General features: G+C 36.0%; 1 protein-coding gene across 1 annotated transcript in view; it reads left to right on the top strand.

Annotated features, from left to right (window-relative positions):
• LOC138702935 (prion-like-(Q/N-rich) domain-bearing protein 25) overlaps positions 1 to 26,182 on the top strand; it is a 59,137-nt gene that overhangs the window by 18,148 nt on the left and 14,807 nt on the right. The window contains exons 2-3 of the mRNA XM_069830346.1: positions 13,380 to 13,553; positions 18,566 to 18,706. Coding sequence (XP_069686447.1) covers positions 13,380 to 13,553; positions 18,566 to 18,706 — 315 coding nt within the window. The remainder of the gene's footprint in view (positions 1 to 13,379; positions 13,554 to 18,565; positions 18,707 to 26,182) is intronic.

The following is a 26,182-nucleotide window of genomic DNA, read 5'->3' as shown; positions in this document are numbered from 1 at the left end:
TGATAAAAGTTTACGGAGTGAATCAAATGTGTATTTAAACAAAACCATAGCTTAATTATTTATACTTTCGGAATTTTTTATTTACACAACTGGTCATTTAAAAAAAAAAACACATCTTTCAGGTGATCTCCACTTGTAATGCACTGCTCGGTGAACTACGTTTGTTTATAAAGGCCAGGGGTCTGCAGAACGTCAATGTAGGTGACGTCATATGAAACGCAACCCGCCTTACAAGACGAGGGGTGGTAGAAAACAGTAGACTGAGGGGAGGAGATGACTGAACCTTGCCCGTATAGTCTGGAAATAAGTAACCGAACTAGATATACTGTATTTTCTTTTTTTTTTTCATGGAGTGCAGTTTCATAGAAAGTACTTTGCCGACAGACCTTCTACTGCCCCCTACTAATTGGTTGTCATAAATAAATGTCTTCCTTACTGTGACGGAAATCTTGTCTTCTCCTGTCAGTAACCAATCACAACCCTCGTTCAGAAGAATTGACAGGCTCCCGTCAAATCCACGTGGAGGCAGAGTTGCCGCATCTTTTCCGAATTCCAAGAATCCCGTCAGTCTCACTGTCTCATTTCGAGGGTCACCAGGATTGTGGCAACTGTGCAATGTTGGGACGAGGGGACAGGTGGAATTGTCAGAGATGATTGTGTAGGAAGTCATAAATCTGTAAGTGGATGTTGAAAGGAGCCACCGAACTGCACTTCTTGAAATAAAATGGAGTATATATGATGTCTTCCTTCTGGTGAATTTGAAATTACTCATCAGCCTAACCCGATGTTTTAATTAGTGAAGTGAAATCTGGTTCTCCATCATAAGTTGCAATTTGTAATTGCTGAAATGAATGTTGGTCCGTCAATCGGGAGCGCGCTTTACATTTAACGTGTTTCGTTTTTGAAAGAAATTGCTCACATATATGTTGAGCCGAGCATTCAAATAAACCTAGCGCAAAACGACCTAAGGAGTGTATATTTTGAATTGTAGTGAATTTTCGGGAAATTTTTAAATCTGAGAAATTTTCCCTTATTTACGCTTCTTTGCAAAGTTTCAAAATTGTATAATATGTAAAGGTAGGAATTTATACCACAACATGCGAATATTAGGTTACTTGTGCATAGACTGTCGTTACGACATGAATGACGTGATTCCTGAGGTACGGCCAACAACTGAAATGTGTTCTGTATCGCAGCAATGGATATGCTTCTCGTGCGTAGGGTTCAGTGTTGTTCCCCGGCAATTGGTTTGTTTACATTGTACTGCGATTCGTTGATTGGTTAACCACATAAAGCTACAACCTCACTCTGCCTATACCACGGCAGAGTTCCCTAACAGGTACCCATGCACCTCCATTGCTAGCTACGTCCACTCTATCAACAACGAACACTCTATGCATACTTAACCTTGTAGTCTCTGTGGGTAAATTCCTATCTTTAATAATATCAAAAAATGACATTCGGCAACACTTTTTCCTTAATCAGTATTAATATTATGGCAAAGTACACGTGACAATGGAATTTTGTATAATGTATCTTTACGGTGATAATATGAAACCCTTTAAGTAGTTCAGAACATAACAAACATATTACACTTTCTTCCTGTGTACAACAAAAGAATTTCTCTTCCCATTTTTCTACAAATATTCCTTTTGCTGCACTCTTTACGTTTGATGTCTTGGAAACAGACTCACTGATCGTCAGTTACGTATGTACTCTACCCGTTCTACGTGGAGTGAGTGCGTGTAGAGGGGTTAGTGAACTGCCCCTGCATAATTATAACGTACAGTACGATTATTTAGTCCTGATAGTCGCCTACAATGTGCGCCTGGGTCAGGCGAGTCCAGTAAGTTACGTCAAGGGGTGTTCGAGTTAGACAGTCGCTTGCATTCAGAGCGATCGGATGTCACGCGTGCGTTAGAGCGGCATGATTCCAGTACAGTTAAGCCGTACTGCATTCCTTTATTGACCGCTCGCTCATATCTCTACTCCGGAGCTCTCTCCACTACTACTACGAGTATTACTGTGTGCGCGCCAGCTCTTAAACCGTGAGGTATGAGGAAGTGGGGAAAGGGGACATATGACTCAGCCAGGCCAGCTAGGGAGTGTGCATGAATGTTCGCTCCGTAGTACAAACATTAACTCTCTCGCTTATCGGTTTCGCGCCGCGCCGCATTCCTGCCGCGTTATATATATTTAGCTTAGTATAGTACAGTCTTACGTCATCACCCGCTTATCGGTTCCACGCTGCATTCCTGCCACAGTTTAAGGCCCGATTGTATAAACCATTTAATCTTAGATCAGAGGTTAAATTGATCCTTGTTTCAGCTGAACTTGGAATTTTGTGTTGTATAAAGTCTAATCTGAGGTTAATTTGTCTCAAACTAAAGTCAACTTTGACTGAAGAAATTTCTCCGATTAAGTTAGATGATCCAAGTTCAGTTATTTCTTTTCTGTTTGAAATATACGAGTGACAGATTGTGTTAATAAAATATCCATTTTTATTAATATTAATAGATATGGTAGGTACATTTACATATATTTCTTTCAATTTCTTGCCTTAATACACAAACAATTTTATATTTTATAAGGATCTATCGTGTTCAGCAGTATCAAATAACATAACCTATAATTATATTATGTTTATAACAACCATTAATTGTTAATGGATATGATAGGTACATTCATAAATTTTCAATTAACCGTATTACTAAACGAAAATTGGCGTTTTATAAAGCTTTATTATGTTTAGCAGTATCAAACACCATAACATAACAACTCTGAGAACAGTCAACCTTCTTCTTATTGTCCGCCATTATTTACATTGCACAAAAAACCAGTGTCTCCAACAGAGTGTACGGAAAGTCGCCAAAAAGTAGTTATAAAGTCGCTAGATTTCTCATTATCAACAAAGAAAGATTCAATTTTGTCACTATGGGGTGCTAAAAAGGTCACTAAATCCATATTTAAGCAATATAAAAGTTAAAAGAAATTGTTGTTGAAGAGGAGTCAAAGTCGCTAGATTGGCAACACTGAACAAACCTGTCCGCGCATCACGTATTTCACCTGTTTATGCGATGTTGCCAAATCATTTTCACGTGAGCTTAGATTGCATTTGAAGCAAGGTAATTTGATCGCAGAAAAGTTTTATACAATAGAAGAAGTGTCTGAACTCGGTTCACTTTTCGATCTTCGATCAAAGTTGATCTTTAGTCAGGGAGTTTTATACAATTGGGCCTAAGAGCTGGCGCGCAGACAGTACTTCCCCTCTTTCGCGTCGCCGAGCTGTCAGGACTAAATAATCTGTCTGTAAGATGCCGCTTACCGCATGAAGTGCCGTCTACTGATAAAGGCTATCATAAGTGCCAATTACGACACAACTAAAGCGCCAATGTAAACAAAACAATGGCGATAAACTAAAAGTCCCCAAAAAATAGTTGGCAACCTCGCTATAAAGTTGTGCCGTGCATAGTTTGAGAAAGTTACAAGTATCGAAAAATATGTACGTACAATGAACGGTGGTGAAATACCATGCAGGTGTGTTTATAAAGCATGTTCAAATACAATTATTGTAACTAACGAAAAAATCACACATATTTTAAGTGTGTCGTGAACTCTTGCGCATCAAGCACACCTACTTTGTTGAATTCGATACCCATTTTGAATGTTCGAATGGATGTGTACACATAGGAAAAGAAGGAAGCCAATACTCAATACCTAAAAAATTTAAAGAAGCTGTATTATGACAATATACATACATACATACATACATACATACATACATACATACATACATACATACATACATACATACATACATACATACATACATACATACATACATACATACATACATACATACATACATACATACATACATACATACATACATACACAAGTTCTGACTAATAACGCGAACAATTTCTGTATGTTGATATTGATTGTGAAATCGTTATTCTAAAAACTCAAACTACTCAACAATTTTTATGCGTCAAGCAAGTTGATATTTTAGCAGATAAAACATCTATGCAGTCCAAAAATGTTTTCTCAACTGTATATTGTGTAAGTACAATCTTTTATTTTGTATCATATTTATCTTACTATACTTGTTTTTTTTTTTTATTTATTTTTTTTTTTTTGAAGATGGGACATGACAGGAGCGTTGCGATCGGAAAAACAACTGAATGTCACATAGCGTGGTAGGCCTGTTGCTATGGTAACAACGGTTGAGTTGCCAAACTTACCGTTTCCACATGGCGAGTGCTTATAGCTCTCTTGGCGACATTTATTGTGCACACAGTGTTAGCATTGGTACGTTTTGTGTTTGATTCTCTGTCGATGTTTGTTTTGTTTTCTTACCTTTGGGTCAATTGTCAATGAATGTTTTAACGTCAGCCATCTTAACGTCACTTGCTAGCTTCCATCAGCTGGCAGCATGATAATCCATATTGGCAACATGGCACTGTAGTTCCAAGCTCGGCCGCTTAACTGTCATGTCCTATCTTTCAAAAAAACAAGTATAGTCTATTTCCGCAGCTATGTTGCCAAATTTACATTTTTATGTATATCCCACGTGTTTTACTGTGGTACCTTGTGTATACTGTTGTTGGCACTTTTATAATACGATCATTGGCGCTCGAATCAAATCGACGAAAAGTATACTTAGCGCATTGTTTCAGACATAAACGGGACACAAAGCATGGACCGACATCAATACTAGACTAGTGACAGGGCTGATCATATCATGAAGTTCAAATGTAGAAAACAAAGAACAGACGTGGCAAAGTACCTAAAAAGCATTAAATAAGACAAAATTTTCCAGTCCACCTCTGTGGAGTAACGGTTAGCACGTCTGGCCGCGAAACCAGGTGGCCCGAGTTCGATTCCTGGTTGGGGCAAGTTACCTGGTTGAGGTTTTTTCCGGGGTTTTCCCTCAACCCAATATGAGCAAATGCTGGGTAACTTTCGGTGCTGGACCCCGGATTCATTTCACCGGCATTATCACCTTCATCTCATTCAGACGCTAAATAACCTTAGATGTTGATAAAAGTCGTAAAATTACCTACTAAAAAAAATTTCCAATTTAATTTTGAATTGTGATAAAGTCCGGCAGTCTCTGACGTCATTAGGTAACGAATTCCAGAGGCGAATTATGTGTATATTGAGAAAAAAATAAAGAAAGCTACAGGTAATATGGTTTCTTGGTATCCTGCCTTACAACTAGTCTTTGGACTTCTCAATATATCTTCCCTTTGTTACGCTGGAATTTCCAACCCCCAACTCTTGCTCGTTACAAGCCAAGATCAAAATATTGAAACAAAGGAAGTCAGAAGCAGCATGCCTACAGCCTGCAGTTTAGTATACTTTTGTGTCGAATTGTGAAGTGTTGCTATAGCTCCCGTTAGAACTGCAAGAAGATATCTCGTGTCAAAATGGATTGAGGGAAATGAATTTTTAAAGATGGATGAAGTAGTTTATTGTGATTGTTGTAATAAATACCTAAGTACTTGCGTATTATGGGGCGCGCGATAGTGTTGTAGTTAAGGCGTAACGCTCCAAAGTCTGAAGACCGCGGATTCGATTCCCGATGAGGTCATAGTCATGCGGAAATGCACAAGACTTGCAATTCGACCTCATTTTGTCCGAAATTTCTTGGTTTAAGTATGCATCTGTCACATCTTGTGACGTAGGAACATCATTTTCTGTGTTCAAGGACGTCCTTCAGATACACATGAGCTTAACTGGAGACATTTTTTTTTTTTTTAGGAATTAGTTGTAGTACATTGCTTCAAAATAAAATTAAAATGTAACATAATGTAAAACTCAATTTTGATAGTGCATAATTTTACTGTTTTTTGCTTCATTGTGAATGTTTTATCATATGATAGTGCACGAATGCATGCATGTTTTAAGATTTGATAGTGCATGGAAACCGGGCTCTAGTAACTAATTACACATTAACATATTTTATAGATACACCCATTTCCCTTTTCTGGCATGCATTTTCGGACTCTTTTTTTATTACTTAAGGAAAGAATACAAATCGACAGTACTTTTATCTCGTACAATGCCAGTCTTATCTGGTTTTTGTTTTGTATATTTTAAGAGACAATAGATGTGACTAACAATTTCTTAAGGTTGACTGATAAATTGACATTTTTATCAGTGGTTTCAAACATATTGCTTTGTCGGGTATTGTTTGTTGTATTGAGAGACAATACTGAAGGCATTGCACTATTAACTTAATGTCTTTTGTCGTAACTTGCATATTAAGCAATTTATTACATATAAGTGATTTAAAGGAATCAATTATCCAGAAAATGCTTACTTACTTACTTACTTACTTACTTACTTACTTACTTACTTACTTACTTACTTACTTACTTACTTACTTACTTACTGGCTTTTAAGGAACCCGAAGGTTCATTGCCGCCCTCACATAAGTCCGCCATTGGTCCCTATCCTGAGCAAGATTAATCCAGTCTCTACCATCATATCCCACTTCCCTCAAATCCATTTTAATATTATCTTCCTATCTACGTCTCGGCCTCCCCAAAGGTCTTTTTCCCTCCGGCATCCCAACTAACACTACATGCATTTCTGGATTCGCCCATACGTGCTACATGTGTGGATTTTATGTTCCTAATTATGTCAGGTGAAGTATACAATGCGTGCAGCTCTGCGTTGTGTAACTTTCTCCATTCTCCTGTAACTTCATCCCTCTTAGCCCCAAATATTTTCCTAAGAACCTTATTCTCAAACACTCTTAATCTCTGTTCCTCTCTCACATTGAGAGTCCAAGTTTCACAACCATACAGAACAACCGGTAATATAACTGTTTTATAAATTCTAACTTTCAGATCTTTTGACAGAAGACTGGATGACAAAAGCTTCTCAACCGAATAATAACAGGCATTTCCCATATTTATTCTGCGTTTAATTTCCTCGCAAGTGTCATTTATATTTGTTACTGTTGCTCCAAGATATTTGAATTTTTCCACCTCTTCGAAGGATAAATCTCCAATTTTTATATTTCCATTTCGTATAATATTCTGGTCACGAGACATAATCATATACTTAGTCTTTTCGGGATTTACTTCCAACCTTATCGCTTAAGTAGGAAAAATGTTCGTTTTGTAATAAAATTACACAAATTAACCCATTACCGCCGTGCGTGATCATGTGGTCACAGGACGCATGTCTTTATTTAAACTGTTCCTTTCTTCACCAACTCTAAAGAAGGGGTTGCAATCTACTGTCCTACAGTTTCTTTAGGTAGTTCATTTCATTACTAATCGATAGGGTTGTCTTGAAAATATAAGAAACAACGTATATCTCAGTTTACAAAAAAAAAAAAAAAAAAAGTCACTTAGTGCCTTTTAATACTCACCAATTCAAGTGATAATTTTCGTTCAGTTCCTTGTGCCCAAGCATACAATAAGTCTAATGGAATAAAATATTAGTGTGATAAAATGAACTAAATTTTTGATTATATAGGCTGATTCTTTAGAACTGCTTTCCGAAAATGAAAAATAATATTTAAGTGTGTTTGAAATGTTGGGCCTGGGCGGGAAACGCAATATTGCAGTCTTCTTTGACAGAACTGCCACTAAAAAAATCGCTTCAGGTCTCTGAATCTGAAAGTGCTTTAGAATTCGAGGATGAATTGTCGGAGAGTGTTCATGAATTGGCATTCCCTTGTGACATTGTGGCAATGTTTCAGTTGGAATTCGACAGTCTATGTTAAAACTCTTCCCCAAAATACTATACGATAATGAAAAGAGGTTTTTTTTTAAGCAATCCCAATGTCACTGGTTACTTATCAACTTCGGATGTTGACACAACGTCAGATATCTCTATTTATCGCAATTCTATGATCGATTCTCCAACATTCACTTTAATCAGGTCAAGAGCAGGTTACTGGTATGTCAAATACGTCATCTGCTGTCTCTTGCCTGGCTGAGTACCCGTATTAAACCACCATACGATCATTTTAAGGAAAATGTTGAGGTTATAATGCTTACACCTATGGTGTAAATGGAAGATATTACATCTTAATTTTTCCTCTGTATGGAAAGAAATAAATGATTGCAAAATGGAAGTAATATAAAAGTGTTAATGCACTAGCGTCCTTAAAATTGGTTTCCCATAACTTTTTTTTTTATTTTAGACCATTCTAAGCATATTTTTGTTTCACATTTCCATTGTTTAATTCTGAAAATGGATATTTTCGTGACATATTTTTTTATTTAACTAATTAGCAGTGCAATATGAATGCATACAGTACACACATTTTTATTACGGTATTGGACACTTATGAAAGAACTAGTGTTGAGGAAAACTGTTAAGAAAAATTTTATATATCTCATATAGGTATCTTCAAAGTACTCCATAGGTTCTAAATACTACATAAATAATAAAATATTATAAACCACGAATTGAACGAATAGAAATGTCGATGTCTATACTGGGGAAACAGGAGATCACTGGAGTGGCTTAGACGACTTCATTCTGTTTCTTGTTTGCAGCCTTCAGAGTTATGAATCTGGTCTGTCTTTCTGACTCGTAAGTGGTGATGCATTGTATGTTAAAAATATTATTTTAATTTCTTGTTTGTTTCTCATTTCAAAATTCAAAAGTTCTTACATGATAAGATACAAATTCTTTCTTGTCTCACAGTATATATATATATATATATATATATATATATATATATATATATATATATATATATATATAAGAGATACTTCCTGATCACACCCGTAAAGAGACTGTAGCTGCCTGGCAGAATATTTATATAAACTGGGTATTTTACCATCACCTCAGTGTGTCATTTGTAATGAGGAAAATTCTATTATGAATTGGGAATATTTAAATGTTTGTAAAAAACTTGTAAATTTTAAATCCTCTATGGGGACTTTGTACTTGTCTGCCAGGAAACAAATGATGTTGAATCAATCTGGTTGAGCATTAAATACATACATACATACATACATACATACATACATACATACATACATACATACATACATACATACATACATACATACATACATACATACATACATACATACATACATACATACATACATACATACATACATACATACATACATACATACATACATACATACATTTCAAAATTAATCGTTCTTTCATGATTCATTATGAAAATTTTCTTTTATATTAATATGTTCAGTGTTTGCTATCTTCATTAGATTTATATGTCCTTTTGTTATTATGTCAAAGCACTCGCGGAAACCTGTAATCCCTAAAGGACGCATCCCCAGGTGGGAGATAGGGGAATTCTCTAAGCAGTCAATGTCTGGTGGGTGGATGGGTAGGAAATAAAATACCATTCGCGGACCTATCAAGCTGGGCAGAAAAAGCTCGTTAGCTGTGATGAAAGCTAGTGTTCTAGGGGAAGGAAATCCCAAAATTACAACTCTGGTCCTCCAAGTTGGAGGTTGATGCATCATGCCAACTTCCTGTTCATCAGAAAAAGACCTGTTGATAAAAGCATATAGTTTGTAAGCATTATGAAATATAAAAGAGCATAGGTTATTATGAAACCAAGAAAAAGAAATCGTGGTTTAATGAAGATTGCTCCAGGGTAGTAGAAAGAAGAAAACAGGCAAAACTGAAATCTTACAGGGTCCAGCCGAAGCGAATAGAGATAATTATTTCAATGAAAGGCGAGAGACAAGTGGTACACTTAGAACAAAAAGATAGATTACGTGAAGGAAAAACTGAATGAGGTAGAAATAGATAGTTAAAATAAAAACATTAGAGATTTGTTTAAGGGCATAAAGGAATTTAAGAACGGATGTCAGGCAAAGGAAAACGCGATCAAGGATGAGAATGGTGACTTGCTTGCAGACTCTCATTCCATCCTGAACCGATGAAAAACTATTTTGGGCAACTATTAAATGTACATAGGGCAAATAGAAATGATCGAGACGAAATTCAAATACAAACTGCTGCCTTTTAAAGGCCGAACATATGCTTCTGAAGTCTAAATTGCGATAGAAAAGCTGAAAAAGTACAAGTCTCAAGGTATTGATCAAATTCCAGCAGAATTGATACAAGAGGATGAAAGTGCATTATCTAGCGAAATTATGAGCTTGAATTTGCGAAAGGAAATTGTACCAGAACAATGGAAGGAGTCCATAATCGTACTATCTTTAAGAAGGGGTACAAGACTAACTGTAGTAACTTTCGAGGAATATCACTTTTGTTGACGTCGTGCAAAATTTTGTCCAATATTCTTTTGAGAAGAATAACTCCATACGTAGATGAAATTATTGGGGATCATCAATGTGGTTTTAGGCGTAATAGATCGACCATTGATCAGGTTTTTTGTATTCGACAGATATTGGAGAAAAATTGGAGTATTAGGACACAGCACATCAGTCATTCATAGATTTCAAAAAGGCATATGATTTGGTTAAGAGAGAAGTTATATATAATATTCTCATTGAATTTGGTTTTTCAAAAAGCTAGTTCGATTAATTAAAATGTGAAACATACAGCAGACTCCGTATAGGCCAGATTCTATCTTGACAGTTTTTCAATTTACTGCGGGCTAAAGCAGGGAGATGCACTATCACCTTTACTTTTTAACTTCGCTCTAGAATATGCCATTAGGAAAGTCCAGGAAAACAGAGAGAGTTTGGAATTGAATGGGTTACATCAGCTGCTTGTATATGCGGATGACATGAATATGTTAGGAGAAATTCTATAAAGTATTAGGGAAAACACGGGAATTTTACTTGAAGCAAATAATGATATAAGTTTGGAAGTAAATCCCGAAAAGACAAGGTATATGATTATTTTTGTAACCAGAACATAGTACGAAAAAAAAATTATCCTTTGAAGAAATAGAAAAATTCAAAAACTTGGAGCAGCTGTAAAAAATAAAAATAACACTCCAGAGGAAATTAAACGCAGATTAAATATGGGACATGCCTGTTATTATTCGGTTGAGAAACTTTTATCATGCAGTGTGTTTTCGAAGAAAGTGAAAGTTAGAATTTATAAAACAGTTATACTATTACCGTTGTTCTGTATGGTTGTGAAACTTGAATCCTCATTTTGAGAGAGGAACAGAGGATAAGGGTGTTCGAGAACAAGGTGCTTAGCAAAATATTTGGAGCTTACAAGTAAGAGGGAGAATGGATAAAGTTACGCAACGCAGAACTTCACACATTGTATTCTTCACCTGACATAATTAGGAACATTAAATCCAGACGTTTGAGATGGGCAGGGCATGTAGCACGTTTGGGTGAATCCAGAAATGCGTATAGAGTGTTAGTTGAGAGACCTGAGGATAAAAGACCTTTGGGGATGCTGAGATCTAGATGGGAGGATAATATTGAAACGGATTTGAGGGAGGTGGGATATGATAGTAGGGACTGGATTAATCTTGCTCAGGATAGGGACTGATGGCGTTCTTATGTGAGGGGGCAATGAACTGCTGGGTTTTCTAAAAGCCCTTTGTAAGTAAGTATGAAATCAAAAATATTGAGTCAAAATTATTTTATTTGGAAATGGGTTTCTTGAAACGTTCGGCAAGGTGTTTAAATTGGATATAGTCAGAAATGAAACAATCAGAGAAAGAAGGAATGCTCAGTTTTAAAGTTAAGATTTTATCACTCTGTAATGAGTTTTGGAATAATATTCTGGGGAAATTCCACAGATAGTAACAGTATATTTCTATTACAAAAAAGAGTAATTAGAATAATAGTAGGTGCCAAATCTAGGGAATCTTGTAGGACTATTTTCAAAAAACTACAAATAATGCCCATGGCTTGTCATTATATCTTTTCATTAATAATCTTCCTCGTATGTGATCGTGAAAACTTTGTAACTAATTCAACAGTTCATAGCATAAATACACGTCAAAAAAATGACTTTCATACTCCATCGTCAAGTCTATCGTGCTATCAAAAAGGAGTGCGTTATATGGCAGTAAAAATTTTTAATAGCCTCCCTATCGATATAAAAAAATGAAACTCAAAACATAAAATTATTTAGGGCCAAATTAAAGAAGTACCTAATTTCTCACGCCTTCTATTCTGTAGGTGAATTCATGACATTCAATAACACTTTATGAAATTGATACTAAAACTTTGTGTTGTACTAGTAGACTATATTGTAAATCTCGTATGTATATATATTTCATCTAGACTGACTATAAATTAAGACTTTATAATAATATTAAGTTCCATATTCTAGCTGTAAAGCAATGTATGAATACCATGGAATGTTAATAACTACAATACGATACAATCACACATGCCACGTAAGAGAAGAGATTTAAAGAATTGGACTGCAATGACAAGGTTATGTGGCGAACACAAATAAAAGTATAAAAACTCTAGGCAGAGGAAGATGTTGTTAAACATATTATATATGTATCGAAGAAAATTTATTTCTTTTATTCTATTGTGTTAATATTTGTTTGTGTCCACACCTGTGGAGTAACAGTTAACGTGTCTGGCCGCGAAACCAAGTGGCTCGGGTTCGATTCCCGGTCGGGGCAAGTTACCTAGTTGAGGTTTTTTCCAGGGTTTTCACTCAACCCAATATGAGCAAATGCTGGGTAACTTTCGGTGTTGGACCCCGGACTCATTTCACTGGCATTATCACCTTCATCTCATTCAGACGCTAAATAACCTGAGATGTTGATAAAGCGTCGTAAAATAACCTACTAAAATAAAAAATATATATTTGTTTGTCAGACCCTTGCTGTTAAATGGATGTTACTTGAAGACGGCTCCAATTGTTCACTTACAGACTTTACAGTCATTCTTTGTGCCACCTGCCCTATTCTTCCTTTTTCTTACCAAATATATTTTATTGATCTGGTCACGGTTACAAGAATGGGATATAACTTTTCTTGCAGACTGAAACCACCTAAAAGTAAAAACATGCTATACTTGTTTTTTTGAAAGATGGGACATGGCAGTTAAGCTGCCGAGCTTGGAACTACAGTACCATGTTGCCAAAATGGACTACCACGCTGCCAGCTGATGGAAGCTAGCAATTTTCGTTAAGATGGCTGACGTTAAAATATTCATTGACAATTGACGCGAAAGTAAGAAAACAATACAAAAATCGACAGAGAATCAAAGGCGAAATGTACCAATGCTAACATTGTGTGCACAATAAATGTTCCCAAGAGAGCTATTAAAACACTCGCCATGTGGGACCTGTAAGTTTGGCAACTTAACCGTTGTTACCATAGCAACAGGCCTACCACGCTATGTGATATTCAGTTGTTTTTTTTCCGATCGCAACGCTCCTGTCATGTCCCATCTTTCAAAAAAACAAGTATAACTCTGAAACTAATGCAACTGTTGACTGTGTGACTGCAGAAAACCCATCTTGCAAGACGAAACAGGATTGTGATGACCTCTGGGCAGCACCATACATCAGCAAATGTGAAGATGGACTCTGCAACTGCACAGGAGGCTCAAAGTTCATCGAAGAGAAACAGACCTGCAAATGTCCTCAAGGATTCGGAGTTGGGTCCACGGGATGCGTACCAGGTAACTTCATAAGAACAAATTCACTTTTGCGCATGTGCGACTGATTGAAGGTTGCAACGTGTATGTACACTACTGTATTTCTTTTAGTTTGTGTTGGAATAGGCATTTCGTAAGAGATAGTTTTTCTTACCAACGGACAACGACTTGCTTCCACCTCTATTGAAGCACAGTGCAAAACCCTCATTAAGGTTTAGAATTTTCCATAACAAGTAAACACTGTTGTCTTATCTCCTTCTTAGCTGCCGTGTTGCTTCAGTTAGTCAACTGGTGGTTATCGCAGTGATGGTATCAGTGGCGGCTCGTGCATATTTCTTAAGAGGAGGAAAGAAGTTAACAGCACGAAATGACACCTTCTTGAATGAAACATGCTACAAATTAGCCTACATGCATACATGTAAGACCAGGTAGTGTTGGGATTGGCCTTCCCTTCTGTATAGCAATAATCTGTTCTTGTAAACTGAGTTTCCTAAATTGTCCAAAATATATTATATTTTCACTTCCATTCATTGTTGAATAATTGCGCAAATTAACAATTACAAGGAAATTCACAACCTCGTAGCATTTTTCGAGCACACTACAGCATCACACGTGTTGGAAGAGACTAGCTACTAACTCGTAACCAGAACCGTTTTACGGAAATGGGAATGGGAAATAATCTGAGGACAGCGAGAACACTGCACCCACCCACGTGGTCTGTGTTGCCACATGTACATTTTACAAGTTCAGTATCAAATGCTTTTGAAGAATGTCAGTTCTTGTAAAGTCATACTATCATTATTGTTCAAAGCTGCCGGTGGCCGATTCATTTTTTATGTTAAAAATGATGTAGTTTTCAGTACCTACTTTCAGTTTCAAATATATTTGTACAAAACTGACAACTTGGCTGTTGCCCTGTCTAGTAAACAATGAATAGAAGTGAATTTCAGGGGCCAACTACGTAGAACTACTTCATCTTTGTTTTACATAAACCCGACTTTAACTTTCAAATATCCACGAAAGTTTCAAACCATGAATAGTAGCCTATATAAAGTGCAATGAATAATATTTTTGATTTATAATTTTAAAAAAAGTTTATATGGTGTCTTTCATAGCGTTGCGTTAAAACTGATTTTGTTGTGTCTCCTCCTAGTTGTGTTATAGTCTGGTTGAATGCAGCATCGTTAGGTGGCAGCGGTAGCGAGCTTGCTGCACGACCAGTCGGTTTCTATTTCCCGCCCATGACTAATTCAGAGGAGGATCTCCTCCTTCTCCGTTCATTTACTTGCTTTAAAACTCTGCTTCTTTCTCTGGCCGCTAGTGTGCTGTTGTCTATGTGTGTTAACTGCAGTAGAGGAGGAATGGAGTGCCGTTCCTCCACACAAACAATCTCGCATCTTTCTCACAGTTTTCTACAGCACATGAGCGCGCGTCGTTTATAACTCGATCAACCGAGTTTTTCTTATAGCTGTGAACTTAAAAATGATCGAATCTTCCTCGAATTTCAAGGCACATATTTTATTTGGTATTTATTTTCAAAAGAAGAAAAATGTGAGGAGGACGTTCCTCCCTTCCCTCCCCCGAGGAACCGCCACTGGATGGTATTCACATTGTAAGTTATTTTAGTTTTTGAGTTGAAATACTGTACTCCAACCACGAGAATGTCTCCGGGGAATGAAGGGAAGCGGGGTGATGCTGTGAATGAATGTTGTCATAAGATATCATAAGGTCACGCACGTGGTTACTCATATCTCTATTGGCTATCTCTCAAAGCACAAACCATAACACATTTTTATACTACCCTAGTTACAAAATTAGATCACTGTTAATCTCTTGGTCTTTTAATCCCTCCATACAGGAAATAACATATGCAGGAGAGCGCATGATTTTGAAACTGACGTTATAACTCCAATATTATCTATCTACTTCGCTCCAATAGATGACGCAATAGTAAGCACATTCCTTTCACGGTTTATCTCCTGGTTGGAGAACAGTAGATGCATCATAATCCGGAATCGCATATATAGGACGATTTTGTGACTTTATTACAAACTTTTAGGGATGATAGAGGAGTTCATTATGAGTAACTTCATATAGGATCCCACATCCAGAAAAGTTTTGTTTAGTGGCGAAACTCTTAAGAGGCTTTTGAGGGTTGGCTACCCAAAACATTTGAGTTATTATTTCTAGTAACAGTAGACCTATAAGTTCGTAATAACGATGTATTGTAACACTTGGTTGCACTCCGATCCTTCCATGTATTAGGTTCACTGTTGGCAGTTATTCCAGTATGGAGAGAGCAGTGCGTGCAGCGAGGCTTAAGGCAAAAAGCCTCTATAGGCATGACGACTACCTTGACTCGCAAGCTTGAGGGGGAGACCAGGGAGGAGGTATCGATTTACTACAGAACGAAGCTAGCCTTCTATCACAATATTACGTCACGCTATATTGATGTTCTCAGAAGCGTTGTTTAGTTTAGTTTAATTAAAAGTGCATGCATGTGTTACATATTAAATTTGTGTAAAATGGCAATTAAAAGAGAAACGTTTTCAAGTTGGACGTATGAAACAAAATGTGCTTACAAAGATAGGAGGTCGACACCACATTTACATATTAGTTTTTATTTTATTTTATTGGGTTGTTTTACGACGCTGTATCAACATCTAGGTTATTTAGCGTCTGAATGAAATGAAGGTGATAATGCCGGTGAAATGAGTCCGGGGTCCAGCACCGAAAGTTACCCAACATTTGCTCATATTGGGTTGAGGGAAAACCCCGGAAAAAACCTCAACCAGGTAACTTTTCCCGACCGGGATTCGAACCCGGGCCACCTGGTTTCGCGGCCAGACGCGCTGACCGTTACTCCACAGGTGTGGACTACATATTAGTGGATGGAGGAAGACGAAATAGAAATTTTCAGTTTTCATGCTATAAGAAATATCCTTGGCTAACAGAGTGCTCAGAGACAAGTTATATTGTTTTACTTATATTCTGTTTGGAAGTGAAAATGAGTGATCATCGTCTTGTAGGGTCTGTGTCACAAAACATTTTGATAGAAAAGCCAATAAAACAACGTGCACTGTATTGGTGGTTTGACTTGTATTTGTGATTTTTCAAGCTCGTGTTAAAAAATGTACAAAGTTTTACAATCAGAAGGTAGAGACGGCTTTGCCACTGCTTCATCCAATGGCTGCATACCAGTGCCAGGGGTTTTCTTCCTTCCCCCAACATCCAAAGATACTTAGTGAAAGGTAACAGCAACAAGACGTGCAAATGAATTAATGAATATTATTTCCTTGTCTTTCTAAAAATTCTATGTCAATATAAACCACTTGCACTTCAGATATTCTAGGCTCTTCGATAGCTCAGTACAAGTATATAATTCTCAGAGCATGAGTTCGATCCCTGCACAGATTGGAGTTATACTTGTGATGAACTAGACCAAAGGATGAGTTTTTCTCGGGGTTCTCCCATTTTCCTTGACAGTACAAATTTTATTACACCAACACTCTCCATTTCACTCTACTCTTTTATTTCGGAGTAAGTGTACGAGTTTCGGTGGTACCAAATGGAGATGACTGGCCATTTACTTCTCTCTGTAAATGTTCGCAACTGAGCCCTAGCCAGGCGGGACTAACAAGGAACGTTTGCTGTAACACTCTTGGTATTCCATTTTGAATCTTGCGTATACAACTTTTAACACTTGAATATAAGTAATTGATTAACTAGCGGACTTACTTACTTACTGGCTTTTAAGAAACCCGGATGTTCATTGCCGCCCTCACATGAGGCCGCCATTGGTCCCTATCCTGAGCAAGATTAATCCAGTCTCTACCATCATATTCCACCTCCCTCAAATCCATTTTAATATTATCTTCCCACCTACGTCTCGGCCTCCCCAAAGGTCTTTTTCCCTCCGGCCTCCCAACTAACACACTATATGCATTTCTGGATTCGCCCATACGTGCTACATGTCCTGCCCATTTCAAACTTCTGGATTTTATGTTCCTAATTATGTCAGGTGAAGAATACAATGCGTGCAGCTCTGCTGTTGTGTAACTTTCTCCGTTCTCCTGTAACTTCATCCCTCTTAGCCCCAAATATTTTCCTAAGAACCTTATTCTCAAACACCCTTAATCTCTGTTCCTCTCTCAAAGTGAGAGTCCAAGTTTCACAACCATACAGAACAACCGGTAATATAACTGTTTTATAAATTCTAACTTTCAGATTTTTTGACAGAAGACTAGATGACAAAAGCTTCTCAACCGAATAAAAACACGCATTTCCCATATTTATTCTGCGTTTAATTTCCTCCCGAGTGTCATTTATATTTGTTACTGTTGCTCCAAGATATTTGAATTTTTCCACCTCTTCGAAAGATAAATCTCCAATTTTTATAGTTCCATTTCGTACAATATTCTGGTCACGAGACATAATCATATGGAGGATAGCTGCGAATATATTGAATAAGCAGTCGTGGACAGCCGATAAGGGGTGGTCCTCCAGCTTGGGGGTTGGGCGAAGGACTAACAACCCATCACCGTAAAAAGCAGCTTGTTACGAAACCTAACAGTAAGCCTAGCGGACTTACTCGTGTTAATTATGTAAGTTTGTGCGGCTTACAGCTGTTTCGGTGCTTCATCACACCATCCTCAGAGCCTACTAGATCTCGGCGTCATCTCGAACCCCGATCAAATTCTCAACACACAGTTTAATTTCAGTACACACACACACACACTATTTGACTCCACTTTTCAACATCTTTCAACAATCAAACGCACCCACATAACAGGCAGAGAAGTTCGATATGATGCCGAGATCTAGTAGGCTCTGAAGATGGTGTGATGAAGCACCGAAACAGCTGTAAGCCGCACAAACTTACATAATTAACACGAGTAAGTCCGCTAGTTAATCAATTACTTACTCTTAGTATTTGTAGAATTCTACAAATAATTCCGAAGTATAGCCGATCTTTAGCCTAAAACTTGCTACTGCTTTCTTTCTCTTGTCATTTTTTCAATCTTATTTTGTTACAGAGTTGAAAAAACTCAGATCAAGTTGTAAGACACAAGATGAGTGCGTCAGGGATTTGGGAGAACTAGCGACCTGCGTCTCGGAAGAATGCATCTGCGTTTCTGGAGCAGTGCCGGTCAACGGTGTCTGTAAGAAGAAAAAATGTGAGTACTAGTATTTGCTATCATAGGTGACCTTAAATTTTACCTGGCCATATGCGAAAATAATACAGAAGAAGAAAATATTTAATTAGGCTTGTAAGTTTGTTAAACTATTGACCTATAACGCAAAAAAAAAAAAAAAACATATAACAGTAGATGTCTGTTTCATATTAGTTGATGACGCTTTCAGTATTCATTCCATTGGTTCTTCTGCAATATTGAAGTTATGTCTGTGCAGTCAGTTGTTACTCTAATCTGGATACACTGCAACAAAGAGGGAGTAATGTTGACTGCCTTACCCATAGAGCCATGTCCGCTTCTGTTTTACTTTCTAACAGGGGCGGCTTTTGGGGTAGTGCCAGTGTGCCATGGCACCAACAATGAAAGAAACAAAAAATAATATCCTAGAAAGCAGTTGTAATAGTTTATTTCTACACATTTTATTCGTATTTCATCTGAACGAGTGCGCACACAGATTGGGATGCACTCTTGCAGCGTTTCTCCGAGCGTTGGAGCCACTTCGGTGTGGCACCGCCTGCTTCCATATAACATTGTACAAAAGGCTACTGATTCTAGTTTATATACGTTTCTTATGGCAGACTTTGAGCCGAATTCAGTTTGACTCAGTAGCTAATATTCTGCCCACTAGAGCACAATAATGCAGAAATTTCTCTAGATGGCAGGATTGTTGGAGACGTTAGGAAGGGAACCATCAACTGCAGACTTGCGCGAAAACACAAGTTAAAGTTCCGCGCCAAATGTTAATGTAATGTTGCCAATTCAAAACTAATGCACATAACTTTGGATTTGAATGTGTAAAGTATTATCCGTTCAACTATATTGAAAGCAGAGATAATGATGGTTCTTTTTAGAAAGATAAATATTTTTTAATATTATGTAAAACTGTTTGTTAATGTTGTGTAATATTTGCTTTATTTTGCGGCAACTAAATATCGCTATACTGTTGCTATAGTATTGATGCTTCTGTTAACGATACATGAGATCTGTGCAGGACATGAACATGTGTTATTCAGGCCGCTGCCTTGGATTCATCTGCCTGTTAAATAAAGTCCAAACGTGTTCATTTATTATCTATATCACTGTTTATCTCGTGTGTTTTTGCCAGTAATTTTACTAGTTATGAAAGTTATTTGTATTTGACTAGCAATACTGTGAAAGTTTTGCCTTATCTGTATCTGTAAATTTCGTTATTAGTTTCGGAAATGTTATTGTAACTGTTACTAGATGCATTATTAACTGTACAACTGGTAAAATACCTGGTTTAATTAATGTTTTATTTAACATAATGTAAACATGAGCTGTGATTATCAATTTCACTAGGGTAATTTGCGTACAATCTTTTTTTTCATTTTTGGCACCACCACCACCAGAATGTCTTACCGGCTATCACTGCTTTCTAATTATGCAAAATATAAGGAGAAAGTGTTGTAACATTAAAAAAATCATGCAGTTATTTGCACTTAAGTATATAGTTAGCAGTACATTTTAATTTTCCTAATACCGAAAAGTTACTTATGTTACAAGTGTTAAAAATAGCATTTTATTTTATGAGTACTGGTGTAATAAAAAGTTTAATAGGAAAGCATGTGTAATCTTCGTAATACTCATGCTTTTTAATAAATTGTATTGATTCTGTTGCTAAGTTCTGTTCGATTAGTAAAAAAGTATGTGTCATTTTCATGAAATAAGTTATCATTTATTTGCTGTCAATTTTATTTGACGTTTTACGTGTGCTGAAGAGTTAATCTTGAAAGTGTGAAAATATTTGGAATGTGTTTTTATGAATAAAATGAAAAATAAGTTCGAAAAATCATTCTCTGATTGCCTTATAAGGTATGACGAAAGACTTCCTTGGAAATTCAGCTGATTGCGTTATAAGGTATGACGACAGATTTCCTTGGAAATTCAGCTGCTCTATCTCACAATGTACACACTTTCGGCTTCTGCTCCTTATACATATTTATATTATCGGAAAAGAGATAATGGTACAAATGTCGATTAAATGTTCAAGTTCACAATTTCTGGGCGAGGCTGCAGCTTAAAACAAAATCTCTTGAATGATCCTATCAGGAAAAGACGAAATAAGTTTTCTATTGACATAAAATAAATATTTAACTTCCCATGCAAGAATTGCGGTGTAGAGTAAAGGTACCATCCAGTGCACAGTTAATAAATCAACTTAAATGAAAGAGTTATTTGAAGAAGTAAAACGAAACCTTTCTAGTAATTTTTATTAGCATATTGGCTACATGTTCACTAAATCAAAATTTAATCAGAAATACAGTAGAACCTAGCTAATCCGAATTAAGTACAGTCTAAACCCGTTTGAGTTATCCAAAATTCTATTACCCGATTATATATATATATATATATATATATGGTCTTTCACTGCAAACCCAGCTTTCTCCAATCTTTCCTATTTTCTACCTTCCTCTTCGTTTTCTCATATGATCCATATATCTTAATGTCGCCTATCATCTGATATCTTCTTCTACCCCGAACTTTTCACCAGTGGCGGCTCGTGATAAAATATTATGTGTGTTCACAATTTTGTGGTTCAAAAATCGAAAATAATTTGAAATTGTACGTTTAGTCTAATATGAAATGTCATGATTCCAATGTTTCACTATCGAAAAAACCGTATATAAATTCAAAACGACATATAATAATAATAATGATAATAATAATAATAATAATAATAATAATAATAATAATAGTGAAACTCGGTCTTTCTATTTCCAATTTTTCCTGGTAAGCCAGTTTACCCAGTTCTTTACTGTTCCAAATTTCACTGAACAGAGTTCATTGTTTACGTTTGTTAATAATGAATACATACCACAGTCCCGTTATTTACAAACGCGTGTGTTCAGTGATATATTTTGATTCACAACACACTGATACACTATAGCCTATACCAGTACTGTAATCCCATTCGCATAGATTGATTACTATAAATATATGCCAGTAAATATTATTCTTAAATATTATACACTACCATACAGATACTTAAATTCATACCACCACCACCACAGTCAGCCAGCACGTGTTTGAAAGCCAAACCATGGATAAATATATAATTTATCCATGGCCAAACTATGCTATTATGCCGACACTGAAGTATAGTAATTCACAAACTACACTCTCGTAGCAGCACTGTACACACACATCTACGTAAAGTAAACGTTCCTACAGTCAGATGCTGACATCTACAGGCTTTTAAATTTCCTCCTCGAGATATAGCACGTGAACGATAGGCACCGATGCACCTGACATCTGTAGGATAGGTACTCATCATGTTCACTTAACGCTTTGTGCTCTTGACGAGTCATAAGCGGCCAGCTAAAAATAATTTTCTCCTGTGCATGCGTGAAATTCCTGTAACCATCTCGAAAAGAGCACGGCTTGTACGTGAACGGATGTTGCCAAGTTTACATAAGAAGTTTATGCAAGATGCGGGAAGTTTAAAATACTCGATTCTGATATTATACATCCCCACTACGTCAATACGGTATCAAATAATAAAACTAGTAGTTCATTAATGGAAACAAGGTGTTCACGTGCTCTTGTGCTCTTATTGACGCACCGCCACTGCTTTTCACCCATTCACCATTCCTTCCAGTATATCCTTCAGTAGGCAGTTTCTTCTCAGTCAGTGACCCAACCAATTCGTTTTCCTCTTCCTGATCAGTTTCAGCATCATTATTTCTTCACCCACAGCTTCATGTCTTATTCTGTCTGTCCACTTCACACGTTCCATTCTTCTCCATATCCACATTTCAAATGCTTCTATTCACTTCTCTTCACTTCGTCGTAATGTCCATGTTTCTGCCCCATACAATGCCACACTCCATACAAAACACTTCACTAGAATCTTCCATAGTTCTTTTCCAGAGATCCGCAGAAAATGCTCCTTTTTCTATTAAAAGCTTCCTTGGCCATTGCTATCCTCCTTTTGACTTCTAGCAACAGCAGCTCATGTTATTGCTTATAGTACACCCCAAGTATTTGAAGCTGTCCACTTGCTCTTCTGCCTCATTTAGAATTCTCAAGTTTATCTTCTATATTCTTCTTCCTATGACCATGCTCTTCATCTTATTTCCATTTATCTTCATTCCATACTACTCACAGCTATCATTTATATATATATATATATATATATATAATTTATTATCATACCGGTATGTTGTTGTTGTTGTTGTTGTTGTCTAGTGCCTTGCATTTGGCAATGAAGCCATTAGCAGTCGTACTTTCCAATACTTTTGAACTGTAGTTTCTTCTGATCTTAATGCTTCACAGGTCTTCAAGTGGTCTTCATTCATTTCTGCTGGATCGTTACACAGGACACATATGGGTGAAGCTGAGATACCTATTCTGTAGAGATGACTTGCTAGACAGTCATGATTTGTCAATAGTCTGAAGGCTGCAACTGCTGTTTTCCTTGGTCTCTGGGGGATTATATCTGGGTTGGAAAGTAGTGTAATCCATTTTTTGTCTTTAGCATTTGATTCTATTTCTTGTAGGTATGAATGAGAAAATTTTGTAGTGATCAAGCGTTTTATTGAGGAATATGAGAAATTAAATTTAGATTTTTGTTTTATTGTTGTGCCTTTCTTTGCAAGTGTGTCTGCGGTTTCATTCCCCATGACTCCACAGTGTGCTGGAATCCATTGGAGACGGACAATCTTATTAACTTTTTGGAGTTGTGTCAACATTTTGTAGCATTCCCTTATTTTTGTTGACTTCTTTGTAGCATTTGAACATATTTCCTGAATTGCAGCTTTAGAATCTGAAAGAATTACTGTCTTGTTATATTTATTTAAGGGAAGATTTAATTATTATCATATGTTAAATATTTAATGTTTATTGTCGTATTTTATTGTTATTTTGGTCACTGATATACTGTAAAGTTATTTCAATAAATACTGTAAGTAAATAAATAAATAAATAGCGGCTTCACTGTATTAACATTTTATAAATTTTGGTGTTATGTTACCTGATTGATTAGTTTCGTTGTAGTTTGCATCTTTTTAGGAATCCTAGAGGATTCAGTTATTTCAATAAATAAATAAATAACGACTTCACTGTGTTAACATTATAAATTTAGGTGTTATGTACCTTATTGACTAGTTTCGATGGTGTTTGCATCAATCTCTGAATTATTCTAGGATTATTAGGAAGATGCAGACAACATTGAAATTAGTCAATCAGATAACGTAACACCAAAATTTATAATGTTAATACAGTGAAGAACTAGAAAAATCTATACTAATAATAAATCTGTAGCCGAAATTTTTCTGGTAATTTTCGATTTTCCAAAAATAATTGGTCCTAACATATATAATTAACCACCCTGAAACCGAAAATCGCTTTTTTGAAATTTTTGTTTGTATGTATGTATGTCTGTCTGTCTGTATGTTTGTTACCTTTTCACGGGATAATGGCTGAACGGATTTCGATGAAAATTGTAATATAAATTAAGTTCGTTTTAGGCTATATTTTAGGCTATATGGCATTCAAAATACATTATTTAAAAGGGGGGTTATAAGGGGGCCTGAATTAAATAAATCGAAATACCTCGCTTATTATTGATTTTTGTGAAAAATGTTACATAACAAACGTTTCTTTAAAAATAATTTTCGATAAGTTTTATTCCTTGAAACATTTTGATAGGACTGCTATTTAATGAGATAAATGAGTTTTAAAATTATAATAACTGCCATCTAAGGCCGTGTAATGAATTAAAAAACAAATGACTTCGTCTATAAGGGGCCTTGGACAGCAACAATCGAAAGCTATGAAAGATAGCCTACAGAGAATGTTTCTGTGTTTGTATGAAGTAATATCGGAAGCTAAATTAACCGATTTGTGTAATTAATTATTATTTCACCATTGGAAAGTGTAGTTTCTCTAGATGGACATAATGCTATAATGTTATTACAGTAACTTCTGATATAATATAATATAATATAATATGTAATATTATATTATATAATTTAAGTTATTTGAAGGGTTCAGAACCATAGTGGGCCAAGCGCCATTTGCTGAATATGTAGAAAACGAGGGTTAAAATTAAGTTATTACCATAATTCAATGGAAACCTATAACAAGTAAAATAAAATATACACATTAAATCTAAATGATGTCAATCTTCATTAAGCTATGGTTGCATGTAATAAAAATTAAGAAATATGTTAAAGGAATTGTCTTTGCACCAAATGAGTGTCTCTGGACCAAAATGATCGCATTTTAATCATTTGGATGCAATTTAAATTAAGTAACATATTAAACGATTTATCCTTCTATCAAACACGAATGTTCCCTGGATCAAATGTCCTATTTTAATTATGTAATTACTTTATATTTATTTCTAATGGGTGCAGCGGAGTGCACGGGTGTGGCTAGTAAATAAATAAAAGTATGAAGTTACGTACTTAAAATCTCAATTTCTTTACCCCAACTTGAGAAACTTTTCTTTAAATGGTCCTTTCTTCATAATGTTACAAGAAACCAGCCCGGCTTCGAATGTTCTAAGAATCTGCTTCAAATATATTACACACTTAAGTTAAATAACACAGCAGTAATATTAATGTGATTAATGGTGTGTGAGAGTGACAATTGTAAATCATTTAAGTGTGTAACAACATTTTTTTTCAGTGAGAATTAAAATAATGACAAACTGTTAACCAGTGATATTTCCAGTGTCGAAAGTAAAATCAACTACGTTGTTCTGCTCAGTTAGCAATTCTTTCTTTTGCGTATAACAATCACACTTGTTTCTTTTGTAGTTATGCAGGCCTACTGTACATATGAAATTATATTCGAGGAATTTAAATCTGTTAGTAACATTTTGAAATTCAGTGCAAATAAATTGTCATTAAATAAGTACTAGTGCAAAAGTAGATATCATCAGTTTTCTCAATTAACGTGAAAGAACAAGTATGTATAATAATTGTTTTATCTGTTAATAGGTGGCTGTACAAATAATCTTCAGAAAATAATGAATTCATGCTGATATATATAAGAAGATTAAAATTTAAAATGTAATATAAATAGTTTTTTTATTATTAAAACACGAAAGGAAATTAGTTTACTTACGTCTCGCAAAAACTGATTTTCTATGCTAAGTAAATTACTAGTAGGTAAATTACATTTAATTTACGTAAAAAACGTAACAAGTAAATTACCATGACAACTCTAATCGTGATGAATTTGAAAAGTTGTGATAAGTAGTGAAATCCTGTTGCGGAAACCAGCTATGATGGCGGAAGGATCATTGTGAACCACACAATACCGTACCAGTACCTCCGTTGTGGTTTGATGATCTTCACCTCTTCTGAGGCATCCGGTTGATTGGCCCTTGTCCTTCATGGGCTCTGACACAACGGATTTAATTTGTGATAAATTGCATTTAGTGTTAGCATTTTATGGTTGATTTTGATATTCCTTGCACTTGTAATT

This window comes from Periplaneta americana, chromosome 7 (assembly GCF_040183065.1).
Source record: "Periplaneta americana isolate PAMFEO1 chromosome 7, P.americana_PAMFEO1_priV1, whole genome shotgun sequence".
Classification (NCBI taxonomy): Eukaryota; Metazoa; Arthropoda; class Insecta; order Blattodea; family Blattidae; genus Periplaneta; species Periplaneta americana.
The sequence above is the reverse complement of the archived record's forward strand: the minus strand, read 5'-3'. Positions and strand labels throughout refer to the sequence as shown.